This window comes from Spermophilus citellus (genome assembly GCF_964194105.1).
Source record: "Spermophilus citellus genome assembly, chromosome: 3".
NCBI lineage: Eukaryota > Metazoa > Chordata > Mammalia > Rodentia > Sciuridae > Spermophilus > Spermophilus citellus.
Genome location: NC_138184.1, coordinates 187,662,769 through 187,678,151, shown reverse-complemented (window position 1 = coordinate 187,678,151; position 15,383 = coordinate 187,662,769). Strand labels below are relative to the sequence as shown.

Genomic DNA, 15,383 nt, shown 5'->3' with positions numbered 1-15,383 from the left:
TTCAATAAAGTATTGTGCTTTCTTGAGCACTGTCATCCTTTAAAAACAGTGACTGTGGGTGGGCCTAGCTAGAAAATATAAGGTGTGGAATTTATATTTGTGAAACTCAAGAACATTACCATTGACTAACCACGTATATAATAATTCTAATTGACTAATGAGGCAGGTCTAAGAAACATTTTCCATTAATAATGGAACTTTACATGAAACTGTAACAATTTTGTTAAGAGTTATTCCCTGTTTGGGGACTTTACTTCTGGTTAGTTTTTGTTCACATGATATATGAAGATCTACAGTACCAAGTATATACTCTTTTGGGGTCCAACAGGACAGGAATGAGGCTGGCAGAACAGATTGTTTTTCATACTGGAGATTTAACCCACGGGCACTTTTACAACCGAGCCACATCCCAGCCCTTTATTTATTAATTTTTTTATTTTGAGTCAGGATCTCCCTAAATTGCTTAGGGTCTTACTAACCTGCTGAGACTAGCATTGAACTTAGTTCTATCTCAGCCTCCCAACCAGCTGGGATTACAGGCATGCATCACTGTGCCCAGCTGGCAGAATTGATTTTATAAACTAAAGAGACCAATCAGAAAACATATATCTGCTAAATGCAATCTGTGCCTATAAAGATGCTCAAGATTATTGAAGGGAGGGTTAGGAAGAATAGGAAGTTAATGCAGCCTGGCTCAATAGTCCAGTGTGGTTTTATCATTTTATTTCCTATTGATATTCCTTACCTTTTAAGAGTATATTCCTTTTTAATCATACTCTGATTCTCTGAGGTCAGACCCATTACTTCTTTATTAGTTATTTCAAGTGGTATCAAGGGATCTACTCTTTGAAGTCTTTATTAGAACTCAGATTTCCTTACATCTTGTACAATATTCATTTTCTGTTTACTTTGGAGGCATTTCTTGTGGATGGAACTTAGAACTATCTGCTCTGTCCCAGCACACAAGTGGGCCACACTCAGAGGCCCTACTATTGCCAAGAATTGACCTTGGGGGTACTTCTTGGGCAGAGCATGCAAGAAGAAACTCTGCAGCCCCTCCCTCTTCCTATGAGTTTCTCCCATATAAAATACAGGGTGCCAGTTAAATTAGAATTCTAGATCATGTCAATTTATTTGCTAATTGTGGTCACTCTATTAAACCCCTGTCTCTTCATATGTGAAATGTGGAAAATACTGGTATCTAGCTTTTAGACTTGTTAAAACCTGATGCATCTGTGCACCCTAACTAGGGTAACTTGTCCAAGGTTTTACACAACACCAGAGCTAGTTTTCTGATTCCAGAGCCCTGCCCTCTATACTGTCTCAGTTAAGATAACTTCTGTAGCTAAGAATTCCTAATGAGTAGAGTGACCAATAAGAATATTAACCATTATTTTAAAATATGAATATCAATAGAGGTGCCATATGCTGATTATTAATAAACATCAGGAAGCTTACTATATCAGATCATATTGAAGGCTAAAACTGAAATTCAGGGAGATAGAAATTTCACAATTTTCCTAGTAGATCTACTTTGTAAGTCATTAATCAAATATATGATACAAGGTTTGAACTTTGTTCTCTATCACTCTTTCAAACTGGACTCCGGAGAAATCAACAGTTGCATAAAAATTGAACTTGAGCATTTAAGTCTTCTCCACTGTGCAGCGCCTTTCTCTTGCCTTTTCAGAGACATCTAAATGTCACTGGATGGTATTTCAGATTCTCCAGAGTTGGCTGAGAATCATGTTTCAAGTCCCCTTAACTCTGTCTTGACCACCACCCCCGAGCCCCCATCATTCCTAACTTTATGAAGCACTTTCTGCTCCACTGTCATCCTTTGTCATACAGTCCCTTAGCCTGAAAAGCATTTCCCTGTCTCAGTCATGGGAAATCTTCATCTCCAGCTCAAACACCCAGTTCTCTTGTGACACATCCTTTATCTCCTTGGCTCACTGTCCCTCTAACTGATTTTACCATGATACCAGGTAGCATAGTTTGCCTTGTGATTGCCCTGCACTTGTATCCCTGATTAAAAGTTGGTTTCCTGTGGTAAGGGGCTTCATTGTCTCATTTTTTTTTTTTGCATCTGTATTAGAACCAAAAATAGTGACTTCCCCAAAGTGATTCCTTAGTAAATTATCTGTTGAGCCAAGTTTAGTCCAACAACACAGAGGAACAGCACTCAAGAACTTGCTATGCCATTAGTTGACATTCTGTGAATCCACCAAATAAGGCCAAGGTGCTTTGCACATGCTAACAATGACTAGCAGTTAATTCTTTCAGCTTTTAAACAACGTTTCCCCCTGTTGTTAAACACGAATAGATATTCATTCTATAAAATGTGTGAAGAAACATAAAGGGGAAAAAGTAATCCCCTTTTAAGGGCAGCAGCTACTGTTTATTCTTCTTTTTATTAAATATAGAAATACTGTTTGTTTTTCATAGATTCTCCAGGGAGGGAGACAATAAAGAAATGTAGAGGAGTAGAGGAGTGCCCGCAGGCAAACACAATTGGGTTTGAACCCTAAGTCCAACATTTCATGATTATATGACCCTGGGTTACTCACTTCATCCCTCTAAGGCCATTTCTCATCTGAAAAGTAGAACTACTAATGCTATTTTTATTCCTATAAGAGTTTTGGGCAAAGCCTATCATAAAACATTTGATGGTACTTTATAAATTAGAAAATAGTATCTGCCTGTTTTTAGAAATGTGTGGATTGTACATAAGATGAGTCTAGTGACTGATGGAACAATCAAACTGATTCCCAAGTAGCAGTTCACAATGATTTGTGCTGGGCTTTCTTGCCTGAATTACAAACCACCGTCATTTCAATAACGGGAAAAGAATTAGTTTTTACTGAGCACCTACTATAGGCCACTTTCTGTGTCATTTGCCTTACACTTATCTTCTCATAGCCCCTCACATTACCTTTTTATAGTTCATATAAAAACAACTGAAATTCAGTGAGCTGGTGTTGCAAGATTAATATTAAAGTGGGTCTGATCTCAAATGTTATTTCTGTTTTCACTAGAGTAAGAAAACTTTTTGAGAAAATGTTTTTATGTTGTTTTTTTACTCTCATGGAAATTTCTAGAGTGATTAAATGGGAAGTATTTGATTTGATACATGGATTATTTTTGTATAGATTCTCTTAGGGAAATTTAAGAAGTTATGATTATTTCATCTTAGAGGAAAGAGTTGACTAATTTAAAAGCCCTTCATAAAATCATGAAAGGGAACAAGTGGTGGATATTGGCCAGGTACCATTTGCTTGTAATTTAGTTAAGCCTTACTTAAGATACAATTTGGAAGTTTTTGTAGCACAGCTTCTTTAGAACAGCTGGGGGGAGCTGTGGAATTTCCTTTTTGAAAGAGTATGTGATTTCAAACCAGGTAGATTTATCTTTTTGGTTCTATTTGGAAGTGGATTACTAGACTCAATCAAAGATGAGTCTCAAGAGAACATGAAGAAAAAAAGTTATGAATTCCACTGAAATTGTGATTAAATTAAGCCATATTATAGCACAGAGGATCTAAATGATGATACGGCACAGAAACACATGAGGGTGCTCTAACCAGCCACCATCATAAATAAATGAAACCATTCAAGTATTGGGGGGAATTAAGGCCGGGTATGAATGGCAGTGTTGAATTCCGACTTTTAGCATTGGCCAAATAGAACAAACTTGGAATAGACGGCTCTTCTTTTAAATATGTTGGTCTCTCCACCATCACCACTCCAAGTTTGAAAAGTAGAAGATGTACATATTGGGCAATTTGGAAAATACTAAAAACTACAAAGAAGAAGAAGAAAGTGAAGAAAAAAAAAAAAACAAGGACTGATATTGCCGCCTGGGCCTGTTGGAGGAGTAGCTCAGGAGGCCTGCCTTCAAACACAAGCCCAGCCTGTTCTCATTTTGATTCCACAGACCTTCTGCTGGTACGAAGGGGGAGTAGGAACTGGGGGTCTGATGACCGCAAGAAGAGAATTAGAGACGCATGTTTATCTCAATACATTTACTCTCATTAAAGTTCATATTCACTGACATCATGCATCTCCTTGAAAAAGTCTGCCCACCCACCATTAATTAAAGCCACATTTTAAAAAGTCAGCGTGTGCACTTTTATTCCAATCAAAAGTAGCCTCCTAAGTTTTGCAGAGTAGGCAGGAGAATATCTGAGGTCTGACAGCTGTTCACCTCTACACAGTGAACAATCATGTGATTTACATTAAAAGTTCTGTTTATTCAGGGCCTAGAATATAATAGCTAAGACCTATTGTCTTGAAGAGTTGAAACACTCATTATCTAATGACCTATTACAACAAATTAACATTTATTTTGATAAGTCAGGATTCTTTTGGATACAGTGCAAGACCATATGCCTTCATCTTTCCAAACAGAGAAATCTAACTATATGCTCTGTTTGAATAATTAAGCAGCACACTCCTATCAAAGACACCACACTTTATAACTTGTATATACACTATCAGTGTCAAAACAAAGGTCAATACAAATTATTTTTTATCTAAACCATTGCACAAACAGCAATTACCAATAGTTGTAGGATTGCTCAACCATAGTCTATATTCTTGGCAGTAATCACTATAAGTTCATAAATTCATGAAAATAAGGAATGTTGATTTTCAAAGTTCAAGAAAGGTACTATTTGTAAACAGTTCAGGCCACACTCATTTTACTCCATCTGCTAAGCAAGAATTCTTTCGTTCCAACTTCCTTTAAATGAGATTTGTTCTCTCCAGGAGCCTAGTAAAAAGGTTTTCATCCAAACAGATCTGCATTCTTTTCTATTCTTTTTCCCATTAAAGCTCCCCCTGGGGGCCTTTCAATTTTATGCTGATTTTTCTTTATATATTAATATCATGCACATTTTTATGTTGTGTTGATAAAAGACAAATTATGGTTATCTCTTCCCATTGGCAATCAGATTATTTTATATTGGTTTTGACCCAATATTTGTTTGTTCAGCCAGTTTATGCCTTCTACACAAAGGCCTGAAATGCAGTATTCAGATTCTTTTGTGATTCTAGTCAAGCCACCACATAGAAAAACATAGATTGTCAATGGATTTGAATATTGGCATTGAAATGGTTTAATTCTAGGTCAAATCGTCCCTGGACTAGAAGTCAAAACCTGAGTTCTAGCCCTGATTTTTCTATCAGCTCACCTTGAGGGCCTCAGTTTCCTCATCTAACAAATAGGTGTTAGAGAGTGACTACTGACCGGACATAGTCCAGGAGGTTTGTCAGGATAAAAGGATAGGGAACATGTCTTCCCCTGGTCCTCTTACCAGAAACCACAAAGTGGGTTTCTGGTCCCTAGTAGGACTTTGATGAATTGGAGTTGAGTTTGGCTTTAAAAGAGAGTATCCCTGAATCCAGAAGAAGCCACCAAACCATGCCTGAGAAATTACTTTCATGATAAGTGCAGAAGATGCTCTGGGTCTTGACATCCCATAGAAACAAACACTGGATGTGCCATTGCTATGTGGAATGAAAGCACTGTCATCCTAACCCATAGAATATATATACTGCCTGATGATAGTATCCAGAGGGATCATAAAACCCTCAACTCAACATAACGCCAAAAGCAATGGGTGGACTCCTTCAGTTCAGCTATGGGAAAGAAGGTGGGGTGTGGGTGGGAATCTCTCAGCCTGTTGGTGGTTTTCCTTAGGACAAACATCTCTGGCCTGGGGTGGGGGGTGGGTAGTGGGAAGTTGTGACTACACAGCATTTTATCTCTCTAGGAAAGCTTAAGATAAGCTTTAAGTGACTCATGCGACCATGCGGTCCTCAAAAAGAGCATGGCTGCATCCCCATACCTTCCTGCCGGCTCTGTTGTTGTGAAGATTCATCAGGGCTCTGGCATCCTTTCCCTTCTTTTCCTTAGCATCCACAAATGCTCGGGCAAATTTGATCCCGTAGTCAATGTTATCACTGCAGCCACCCCAGTCGAAGGTGCCCTTGCTGTCCTTGGCGGTTCCCTTCTTCTTGGGATCACAGGAACAGGATTTTAATTCTCCTTGGCTACAGGCCCTGGTGATGGCAAATACAACTCCAGCTGAGGAGATGGCGTAAACAAAGGCAGATTCCCGACTACCTGAAACAAAAATGCTTTTCTTAAAAGTGGTCTGGCAGCACTAGTCCTGAATAACTTTCATATGGTGGGTGACTTTTTTAATCCTCGGTGGGCCTCCGACATTCTCTGCCATTAAACAGAAGGTACCGGTATGCTGGAAGGACACTTTTAAACAGCCAAGGCTCTTTTTAAATATGAATCATCTCCATCGTCAATTTAGACATCTGTCAGAACACTCTTCTTGAATACAAATTATAAAAAAAAAAAGGAGGCCTCACCCAGCTTCTGGTTTCAATGAATTTTATTTGCATACATGCCCAACATTCACCTTGAACCCTACATGTCCTAGAAGAGTGGAGTGTGGCATCTCTCGCCTTAGTTTCTTCATTCATAAAATACAGTCTGAATTATACAATTCTATCATTCAATCAGTAATTTGGTATTCGGGATATCACAGCTCCCTGGGGGCAAAAACCTTCTGAGATGGGTGTGGTGGCCCATGATTATCTCAGCTACTCCAGAGGCTGAGTTGGGAGGCCAGGAGTTCAAGGTCAGCCCCGGCAAAACAAATCTGAACAAAACCCTTCCAAACCTCCAGGCCCTACTGAGGATACCCATGTGCTTTTAAATTACAGACACTGAAATACTGAATTCAAAGAAATGGGGGCTGAGGTAGGAAGAGAATTCAGGCAGTAACCAGCCCCTGGTGTTAACACTGGAGAGCTTTGGCTTGACATCAACTTTCACAAGTAATTGAGAGATTGTTGAAGGCAATATGCAATATCCTCGAGTTACATACTATGTCTAACTATTAAGGTGAATTTACTTTCTTCTGGAACACCTGCACTAATCACTGGTATTGGGTAAAAGACAGTGAAAAGCTTTTCTTTGGTTTTTCTGGAAGGAAACAAATTTACCGCTTATAATTAGACTTGGGCAAGAACCCTTTGGGGTGCTTTCTTAGAATTGTTCTTTATTAGAGAGCAGGCTACTTTCACTTACAGGCTGAAAGGGACATATTTCAGTGCAATAACTACATTAAATTATTTTAATAATCTGTAGTAACTCATAACACCGTGTTGTGGTATAGTGACAGATATAAGGCTCTTTAGGGTCCGTGTGCACCTCGTTTTTCAAGTGGAGCTGTATTTCATTGTTATTAGCATGCCTTTTTATTAATGGTTCTGCAGCAAATATATTAACAATCAAAATAGAAGCTGGACGAACTAATGCCAATGCTAGGCAGAAAGCAGAGAAGCATTTGGTGATTCAATATGTCAAGACGAGTGTGACTTTTTGAACCACACAGCTGGGAGAACAAACCACCTTTTCGCATCGAAGCCCTACTTGTTTCCGTTTGTCATTCAGTGCTAAAATTTATTATACATCCCTTGCAATATTCGCTCTGCTAGTCTCGTTATTAAAAATAAGGAAAACATACCTACAGCCTATTAAATGGCACTTACCTCAGCCTTCAGAAAATATCTCCCGCAAACCTCTAACCATCAAAAAAGGAATCCGTCGTGCCCTATAGCTAGGTAAAATCAATTAGAGGAATATTTGCCATAGGTAGCAGGTTGTGTTCTCCAGAGAGGAATGTATGGTCCTGGGAGCTGTTTTAAAGAGTCTCAGCTCACATTATATGGATTGCAGATATTCTAAGTGGAACTGAGATGTTGTGTTTAAAAGGTGACTAATAGATGCAAATGTGGCTTAATTCAGGTAGTAGCTTTTGAATACTTACAATTTGTATTATATCCATTTTAAAGTTTAGGAAAATATCTTTTTTATAGTTACCCCCAGTTATCTTCTGAAGCTTGGTTTTGTATTTAGAGTATGGTGTCCATGTTTAGAGACACTAATAGGGGGGGAATTCCTAAACACTTAATATATTTAACACTGTTCTTATTTTTTTAAGGAGAAAAGAAGTCTTAGGAAGTAGTCTTTTAGGGGAAAGGAATGAAAGCTGTAGATGAGCCTATATTAGTGACCAGACAGTATTTTGAAAGCAGTTAGAGATATACTTTCTAGGAACAAAGTTCATTCTCACGTAACCTGCAAAAAATCACATTAACTTGTTGGTTAAAAGGAAAAAAAAATCACAATCTGATACATTTTAGAAATAATTTCAAAAGGAAAAATATCACTTTTCTGAATATCTTATAATTTATTACTCAAATATATTACTAAATGGTTAGGGTTTTTTATTTATTTAAATAAAAAATTAGCACATTGACTGACTTTTCATTTTACCTCCAGATGTAGATATGGCCTTAAGATGTTTTCAGTTAAGTGTTTTGGATGAATCACTAAAATGCTATGTGTGAAATAGTAGCACATTTCAAGAGTTGGCTTTGTAACAAAACAAATTTTGATCTTGGGCCTCTTCTTAAGGGGAAAAAAAATAATTCTTTGTTAGGCCATCGCAAAGCTCAACAAAATCCAAATATAAATGGTGATATTTGTACTTCCTCATGTGTCACTATTGAAGTTTCTCTTGTTTGGAGGTTAAGATAAATCACGCAATGTCTATTAAGTGCATAGGCACAGTTTTTGTTTGGGTTGGGGAATTATTCCCTGGTAAAACAAACACTAGAAACTGGAGTTTCTGGAAGATCATGGGTTGGTTGTTCTACTCTGTTTTACAATTTTTGTTCTGATGGGTTTTTTTTGTTGTTGTTGTTGTTGTTTTAATTTATAAGGATGAGACCTAATCACCTTTTGTTTCTTGAGGCCTGTTCTAGATTTCTGAAGGTATATTCTTCTAAGAAAATGTTTGGGTTTTCTCTGCCCATGACTAGTAACTGCCTGTTGAAAGAATAAATCACAAATATTTCTAAAAATTGTTTCATCTTACTCTAGCTCTCTACAGCAAAAGAGGCGAAAGTTCTCCATTTTCCATGGTCATGGGATATTTTAGTAACTCTCATGTTCTCCCTATATTGGTGCTGCCCTTTGCCTTTCCTATTCATCTGGGAGCACATTTAGGTTTCCAGAGAAGAGTTCTTCACAGCTCTTAGATGTAAATTTCCCTCCAAGCAATTAATGGTAAAAAAAAAAAAAAAAAAAAAAAAAAAAATCTTTGGATAGCCTCATTGGAATTTCATGATTATTTCCAAGATCAGCTGCTTTAGGCCAAATTCAGTCCTCCCACAACCAACACAAACCTCATTGACAGTCACAGAAGTTTGCATACATTCCGGAAAGGAGTCTGGCCTTCAGTGAAGAATGGAAAGAAACTCTGTGGCTGAGGGTTCTGAGTTCTGAGTACTTTGGAAAAGTATCCAGCCTCCTCTGAAGGAGGAGGCACAAGTTGAAGTCTCTTGTGTACCAGAGGCCTTAGAGTAGGTCAGAGTAGATCCATTGCCTCTAATTCTCACCTTGTCCCTCTCAGCAGCTCTACAAAGTAGTTTATGTATGAATCCCCAGCTTTGGCAGAAATACCATCTTTGGGATCACAAATCAAAATTGCTTTCTCTGATTTGTGATAGAAAGATTTTTTTTCTTATATAGAGACATCTTAATGGATCTAAAAGTGAGAAGTGATCATTTTTATAAAGAAGAAGTGATTCAATTAGAAATCATTGAACAATGGTTGTGGAGCACTTTGAAAATGAAAAATCTCATGCATCTTAAACATTTAGAGCCTGAAAATAAGATATTCCAAGAGGACTTGTTCTAGATATTTGCAAATTCTTTTTGACAAGGTCCAGCACTTCAATTGATTCACTGGTGAGCTAATCTAGGTGAAGTATTAAAATTCCATGAAGCTGAAATTTACTATTATCCTTTCAAAAATTTTCGATGTTATATCAAAACTCCAAAAGGAATGCAGAAGAATATAGTTCTTAAACTAGAGAATAAAATTGCAGAATATCGCAGTAAATTAACTTTAGGGATACTCTAAGAGTGAGAGTACTACGCCCTTGGGGGATTTTAGAGACATTCAGTTATGCATTTGGCCTCATAAAACCCTGGGGCTGTGATGATTACATGATAGAAACACCCTGTGTTAAGCATTACCAAGTGCACAGCCCAGATGAGTTTCTTAGGAATGGGGGTGGGGGTGGGCAAAAACAAGTGTAAAGTTCCCTTTTGCTGGGGTTTGCATGTAACCTTTCATGTTTTCAGTCTGATTTCCCAATAGTAAATGAGCTGTGCTATTTCCTGGAGAATACTCATAATGCCAGGTTAATAGATGGGTAAATTTAGATGTAAAATCTCATTTGCATCTAGTGTTTGTTCTCTGGTTGTGTACTAGCTAGTGAGCTACTTTCAACATTGAGAAGTCTGAAGAAGTTTATTTTGTAATTAGATAATATCTAAGTTTCCTACTAGGGAAAATAAATTTATGAATTCATGATTTTCCATAAAAAAATCTTATGTAGCTGGAAAATAACAGGTGCTTACAAGTTCATCCAGTCATTCACTGTAATGAATGAGTGGGGCCTACAGTGTGTATTTCTCCATCAAGGTACCAGGAATACAAGCTAGTCTCTTCCCTTATGGAATGGACAACCCATTGAAAATAATGTCTAATTTAGATACACAGCAATGCAAATCTGAGTAGCCAAATTGAAAGATCAAAGGTGGTGAGGTGTGATTTGTCTTTGTTTCTAAAAGACATTTTCAATATGTATTTTTTGTAATGATGACAATCTTTGGCTAATACAAGATTTGAGCATTCGACCCTGACCTACTCAAAATTCAAATCCTGAAAGTTCAAATTCTGAAAGTTAAGGACAGAAGTGAAAAGAGTCCTGTGGCTGCCACTTTCCTTCTGGAGACAAAATCTGAACCTGGAGGGACATGCAGGGTTGAAATAATAAAGAGTAGGGGCTGGGGATGTGGCTCAAGCGGTAGCGCGCGCGCCTGGCATGCGTGAGACCGGGGTTCGATCCTCAGCACCACATACCAACAAAGATGTTGTGTCCGCCGAGAACTAAAAAATAAATACTAAAAATTCTCTCTCTCTCTCTCTCTCCCCTCTCTCACTCTCTCTTTAAAAAAAAAAAGAGTAAAAAGACTATTGCCTGAGGTACTCCATTCCTACATTAGGACTGGCATCCATAAAGCTTTAGACAAGTTCCTTGATTTCTCCAGGCCTCATCTGTAAAATTAGACAGCACCAAACTGACTAAACAGGATGCAGAAAAAGATGAGCAGGACCTTTGAAAGACCAAGAGAGGGCAGGGGTGTGTAAGGAGAAGTTCATGAAGCAGGGCTAAGGCAGGAGTGGGGAATGAACTTACTTCGAAGCAGGACCCTGCCGAAGAGACTGTGATCCCTGTCCAGGGTGTTGCAGTTCCATCGGTGCTGGCGGAACTGGTGCTGGCACTCTGCTGTCCACTCAGCCACACCCAGGCCAATGGCACGCATCACATCTGGGTGTCGGTGGCACAGCTGCCGCTGGCGGCTCACCAGGCCTGGCACATTGTCACACATCACCCTTGAGGAACCACCTGTAGCTTTCATGTACCTGTGGGGGATCAACACAGAAGTGAGCACAACATAAACAGCTAGACGAGGCTCAGTGTTCCCTAGTAGATCAGGCTTTAAATATGGATTCCTTATTCTTTTGGTAATATTGAAAAGCAAGGACTATTTAATTATCAAGAGAAGTGTGGTGAGTGATGTGGAAGACATCCCCAAATGAAGTGGTGACTGTCTCTTGGACAGGAAGCAGGGGCCATCAGATGATGCTCAGGGCAGGGTCACAGAGGCAAGGTCTGCAGTTGGGAAGCTGAAAGCAGAGTGGGGGAGAGGCAGTGTGTCTTGGGAAGAACACATCAGAACTTCTTCCAAGAAGGCTTTACTCTCAGTGACCAGTGTGTCTGGACTTGGCTCTGGGAGAAGCTGATCTTTAAACCCTCCTTGCTCTATTCATTTGACCTAATGTCTAATAAACCGTCTATATCTGTCTAATCAACACCTGCTGGGTTCTTATGTCACACTGTGCTCACACACATGCCACTCTTTCCTTACTAAAAAACTCTTTAAATATTTCCATTTGCTAGCTCCCTTTGGCTTGCATAGAAAACCTTGGGGGGAAAAAAGTTCTTTCTATTGTTATTAAGGACACTAAATGTTTGGAAGAAGCAAACAGTGTTATAGCTCCATAAAGTACTTTTTGAAAAGAAACTTTAACAAAAAATTACATCATCATCTCTACCCAGATGTTCTCTATTAGTTGTGAAATGTTTAGAAAGGTACCTTTTATATAAACCCAAGCTGCCATAGGTGTCTTTTGAAGCGATCAAACAAGGAGAATGTCTTTTTCTTGTATTTTCATTATTTTATATGATCATAAAATCGTTACAGCTGTGACTTCCAAAAAATATATTTAAGTGACAGCTGAGAGACAATGTGACAAAATGCCTGAGCAATAAATAATGTTTATACACCCATGGAAACAGAAATGGTCATTTTATTGAAAAATGGTCAGTCTGATAAATCAATCTTTGATCCTATGTCAGCAATGTCAAGGCTAAATGTCTTAGTGTTCAGAATGAGCTTAAAAAGGAATTGAACGGTCTTCTCATCAGCACTTCTCCCTGCTCCTTTGAAGAGCTCCAGAGTCTTCCTAAAAAGTTCTCTTCTTTAGCATTTCATTTGGCTGACATTCCTTACTGTTGCCAAAGTCTAGAAAATAGTCCATGATAACCAATCTTTCTGAATCATTATTTTAATGTCTGTTATGAAACTTTCAGGTGCACGGAAGTTACAGAGTTCTCAATTCCATCTCTTTCCAAGATCAGCAAGTGGAAAGATAGGGAAGAGTCTGGATGGGGTGGGAATCTAGTACTTTTAATGATGTTAAGACCTGTTACCGATCAACATTCCATCATTATGCAAAATAAAAAAAAATCACAGATCAGCATATCAACTGAACAACAAAAACTTTCAAGGTGACAGTTTTGAACAGCATAATGTCTTAGATACCTTAGGGTTAGTAGTTTGCATCAAGGTGATAGTCTCTACCTGGAGGCAGCAACATGTTCTTCTGCCTTGCTGGGTGAAACATCAGGAATGTGGAAGGACGGGAAATAACACAAAATCACAGGCTTTGGGCTCTACAATCCCTGACTGACTGAATTGGTTTATCTTAAGGCAGTTTTTTGAGGACGCGATATGGGTGGGGGGGAGGTTGTAGTTTTCAAGATGAAGTACACACACACACACACACACACACACACACACACACACGCCTTTGCTAGAGCAAGAGACTCGCTAAGATAAGAAATTGGCCGATTTTGCTGTCGCTAGCTCAGCTGTATCCAAATAATCAAACATTAGGGATCTTATTCGAGGGGGCATGTGATTTTTTGGAGTTGTCAAAGCCGAAATGGGTTTCCAGAAAAGCGAAGGAGGGAGCAATAAGAGGGCAGCAGTGGGGGCTCAGGCCGAATCCACAACTGCCACGGTTGCAGGGAAGCATTGACTAGAGAGGTCTGTGTGACCAATGTGGTCCCCACTCCCATTTCCAAAAATCCACTCCGCGTTGATATGCATGGACTTACCACCATGAAGAGCTGACCTCAGGGGTGAGCCAGGTCAAGAGCAGAGGGAGCCAGAGCCAAATTCCACAGAGACGGGCGTTCATATTAATCCCCTTGAGTCCGCATCAGGTCAGACTCCGTGTGCGGGCGCCATGCGTGCCCCAGCAGAAGCGCTCAGCGCCGGGAGCGCCTCGTCACGGCTGCCGGCGCCTCGCCGCGCCCCCGCCCCCTGCTCGCTCGCGTCTGCTGCGAGTGGCGAGACTCCCTGATAAAGTTTCAAAAGACGAGCCCAGGGAGCGATAAAGGGCAGCCTGGGCCGCCTCGCCCACAGCCCAATTCCCCAGGCACAGCAAGCACAGGCAGTGCAAGAGCTCTGCGCGCCCCTGTTCGTTCTCCCCGCGGAGCGCAGCCCAGAGAGGAGGCGCTGCGCCAGGCGGGGCTGGGGGCACCAAGCTTTGTACAGGGGTGGATGAAATGATGGCAAAAGATGTCTGGGGGTGAGGGGAGGCAGGGGAGGAGGAACACCTCTGCGTGGCTGAGAACACCGGGGAGGCAGGCACCTTTAGGGAAGCTCCCTACCAGAGAGCATCAGTGGGCTTCAAACGTGCTTTCCAGATCCCAGATCGGCGAGGCTTCCCTAAGGCAAACAAGTCCCCAATGAAGGGGAGGTAAAGGACATTACTGTGTAGAGGATTTAAGAACCCAGAGATGATTTCCAACCGATTGCTTCTCTTTTCTCCTTGACACTGGGAGGAAGCGAGCACTTGTAAATTTGGAGCTGCCTTTTCTATGCGGGGCAAGATTGGGGGTAGAGGGGCTGGGCCTCTGGGAAATGAAGACCTATAGTCTGGATTCCTCGGTGTTGGGAGCTCGCAGGGAGAGGAACGGGGAGGGTTCCTGACCTTCGGGACCTCACCCAGCAGTTTTGGCCAAAGCGCTGGGGAAGGTGCGGTTTTTTACGCACATCCAGCTCCTCCCCAGCGCTGTAAGCGCAAAAGATCACGTAGGGAGGACCTAAGACAGCCAAGCCTTCACGGGGTCTAAGCCTCAGGTTGGGTTCCACCTCCCACTGCCCAGGTGCTCAGCCCAGGTGCCTTGAGGAGGTAAAAGTACCCTTGACCCTGGCCCCTGAGCCCTGTAGAGCCAAGAAGGGGGCTTGGCCCATGGGTGGAACATCTTGAACAGCATCTGGCTTGTAGCCCCGCCGTTTATCACCAGAAAGGAAGGAAGACCAGGAACTCGCAGCGGCCGTGAACTGTTCCATTGCTCTTTTCCTGGGGCGGGGGACCCACCACCCGCCTGGGGAGCGTGTCCTAGGGAATATGGAGTGTGTATGTGCGCCTGTGAGGGCGGTGGTGCCTCATTGTTTCCCGGTTGGGGCGGGGGCGTCCCGATAGGAAGCAAAGGGGTGGGCGGGCTCCCCCACCCCGCCCACCTCTTGGGCCAGGACCCTCAGAATGTCAGCTCTAGCCCAGAGCTAGCGGGTTGAGAGCCTGGAGGAGGCAAAACCCAGAGATGCCAAAAACCTGAAAGATGCTGTCATCGCCACCCCCTTCCCCCACTCCGGTCCCTGGCAGGTCCGGCCCCTCCCAGGCTGACCCAGATACATCCCAGTTTGGGTCCGGAAAGGGAGGGGAGGGAAACAAGCACCGCGCCACCCACGACTGGGGAAGAGCAGGGCTCTGCGCCAACGCTGCTCCATATCGCTGGGCTGCAACCCAAGGGAAGTTCTGCTCGGTTTGTGCTGGTCGCAAGGGCCTACGTGTGTATGCTGGT

General features: G+C 41.3%; 1 protein-coding gene across 1 annotated transcript in view; it reads right to left on the bottom strand.

Annotated features, from left to right (window-relative positions):
* WNT2 (Wnt family member 2) overlaps nt 1-14,330 on the bottom strand; it is a 42,676-nt gene extending 28,346 nt beyond the window's left edge. Inside the window, exons 1-3 of the mRNA XM_081287281.1 lie at nt 13,629-14,330; nt 11,361-11,587; nt 5,852-6,129 (exon numbers count right to left, since the gene is read on the bottom strand). Coding sequence (XP_081143407.1) covers nt 5,852-6,129; nt 11,361-11,587; nt 13,629-13,711 — 588 coding nt within the window. The 5' untranslated portion in view covers nt 13,712-14,330. The remainder of the gene's footprint in view (nt 1-5,851; nt 6,130-11,360; nt 11,588-13,628) is intronic.
* Between the last annotated feature and the right edge of the window lie 1,053 nt (nt 14,331-15,383).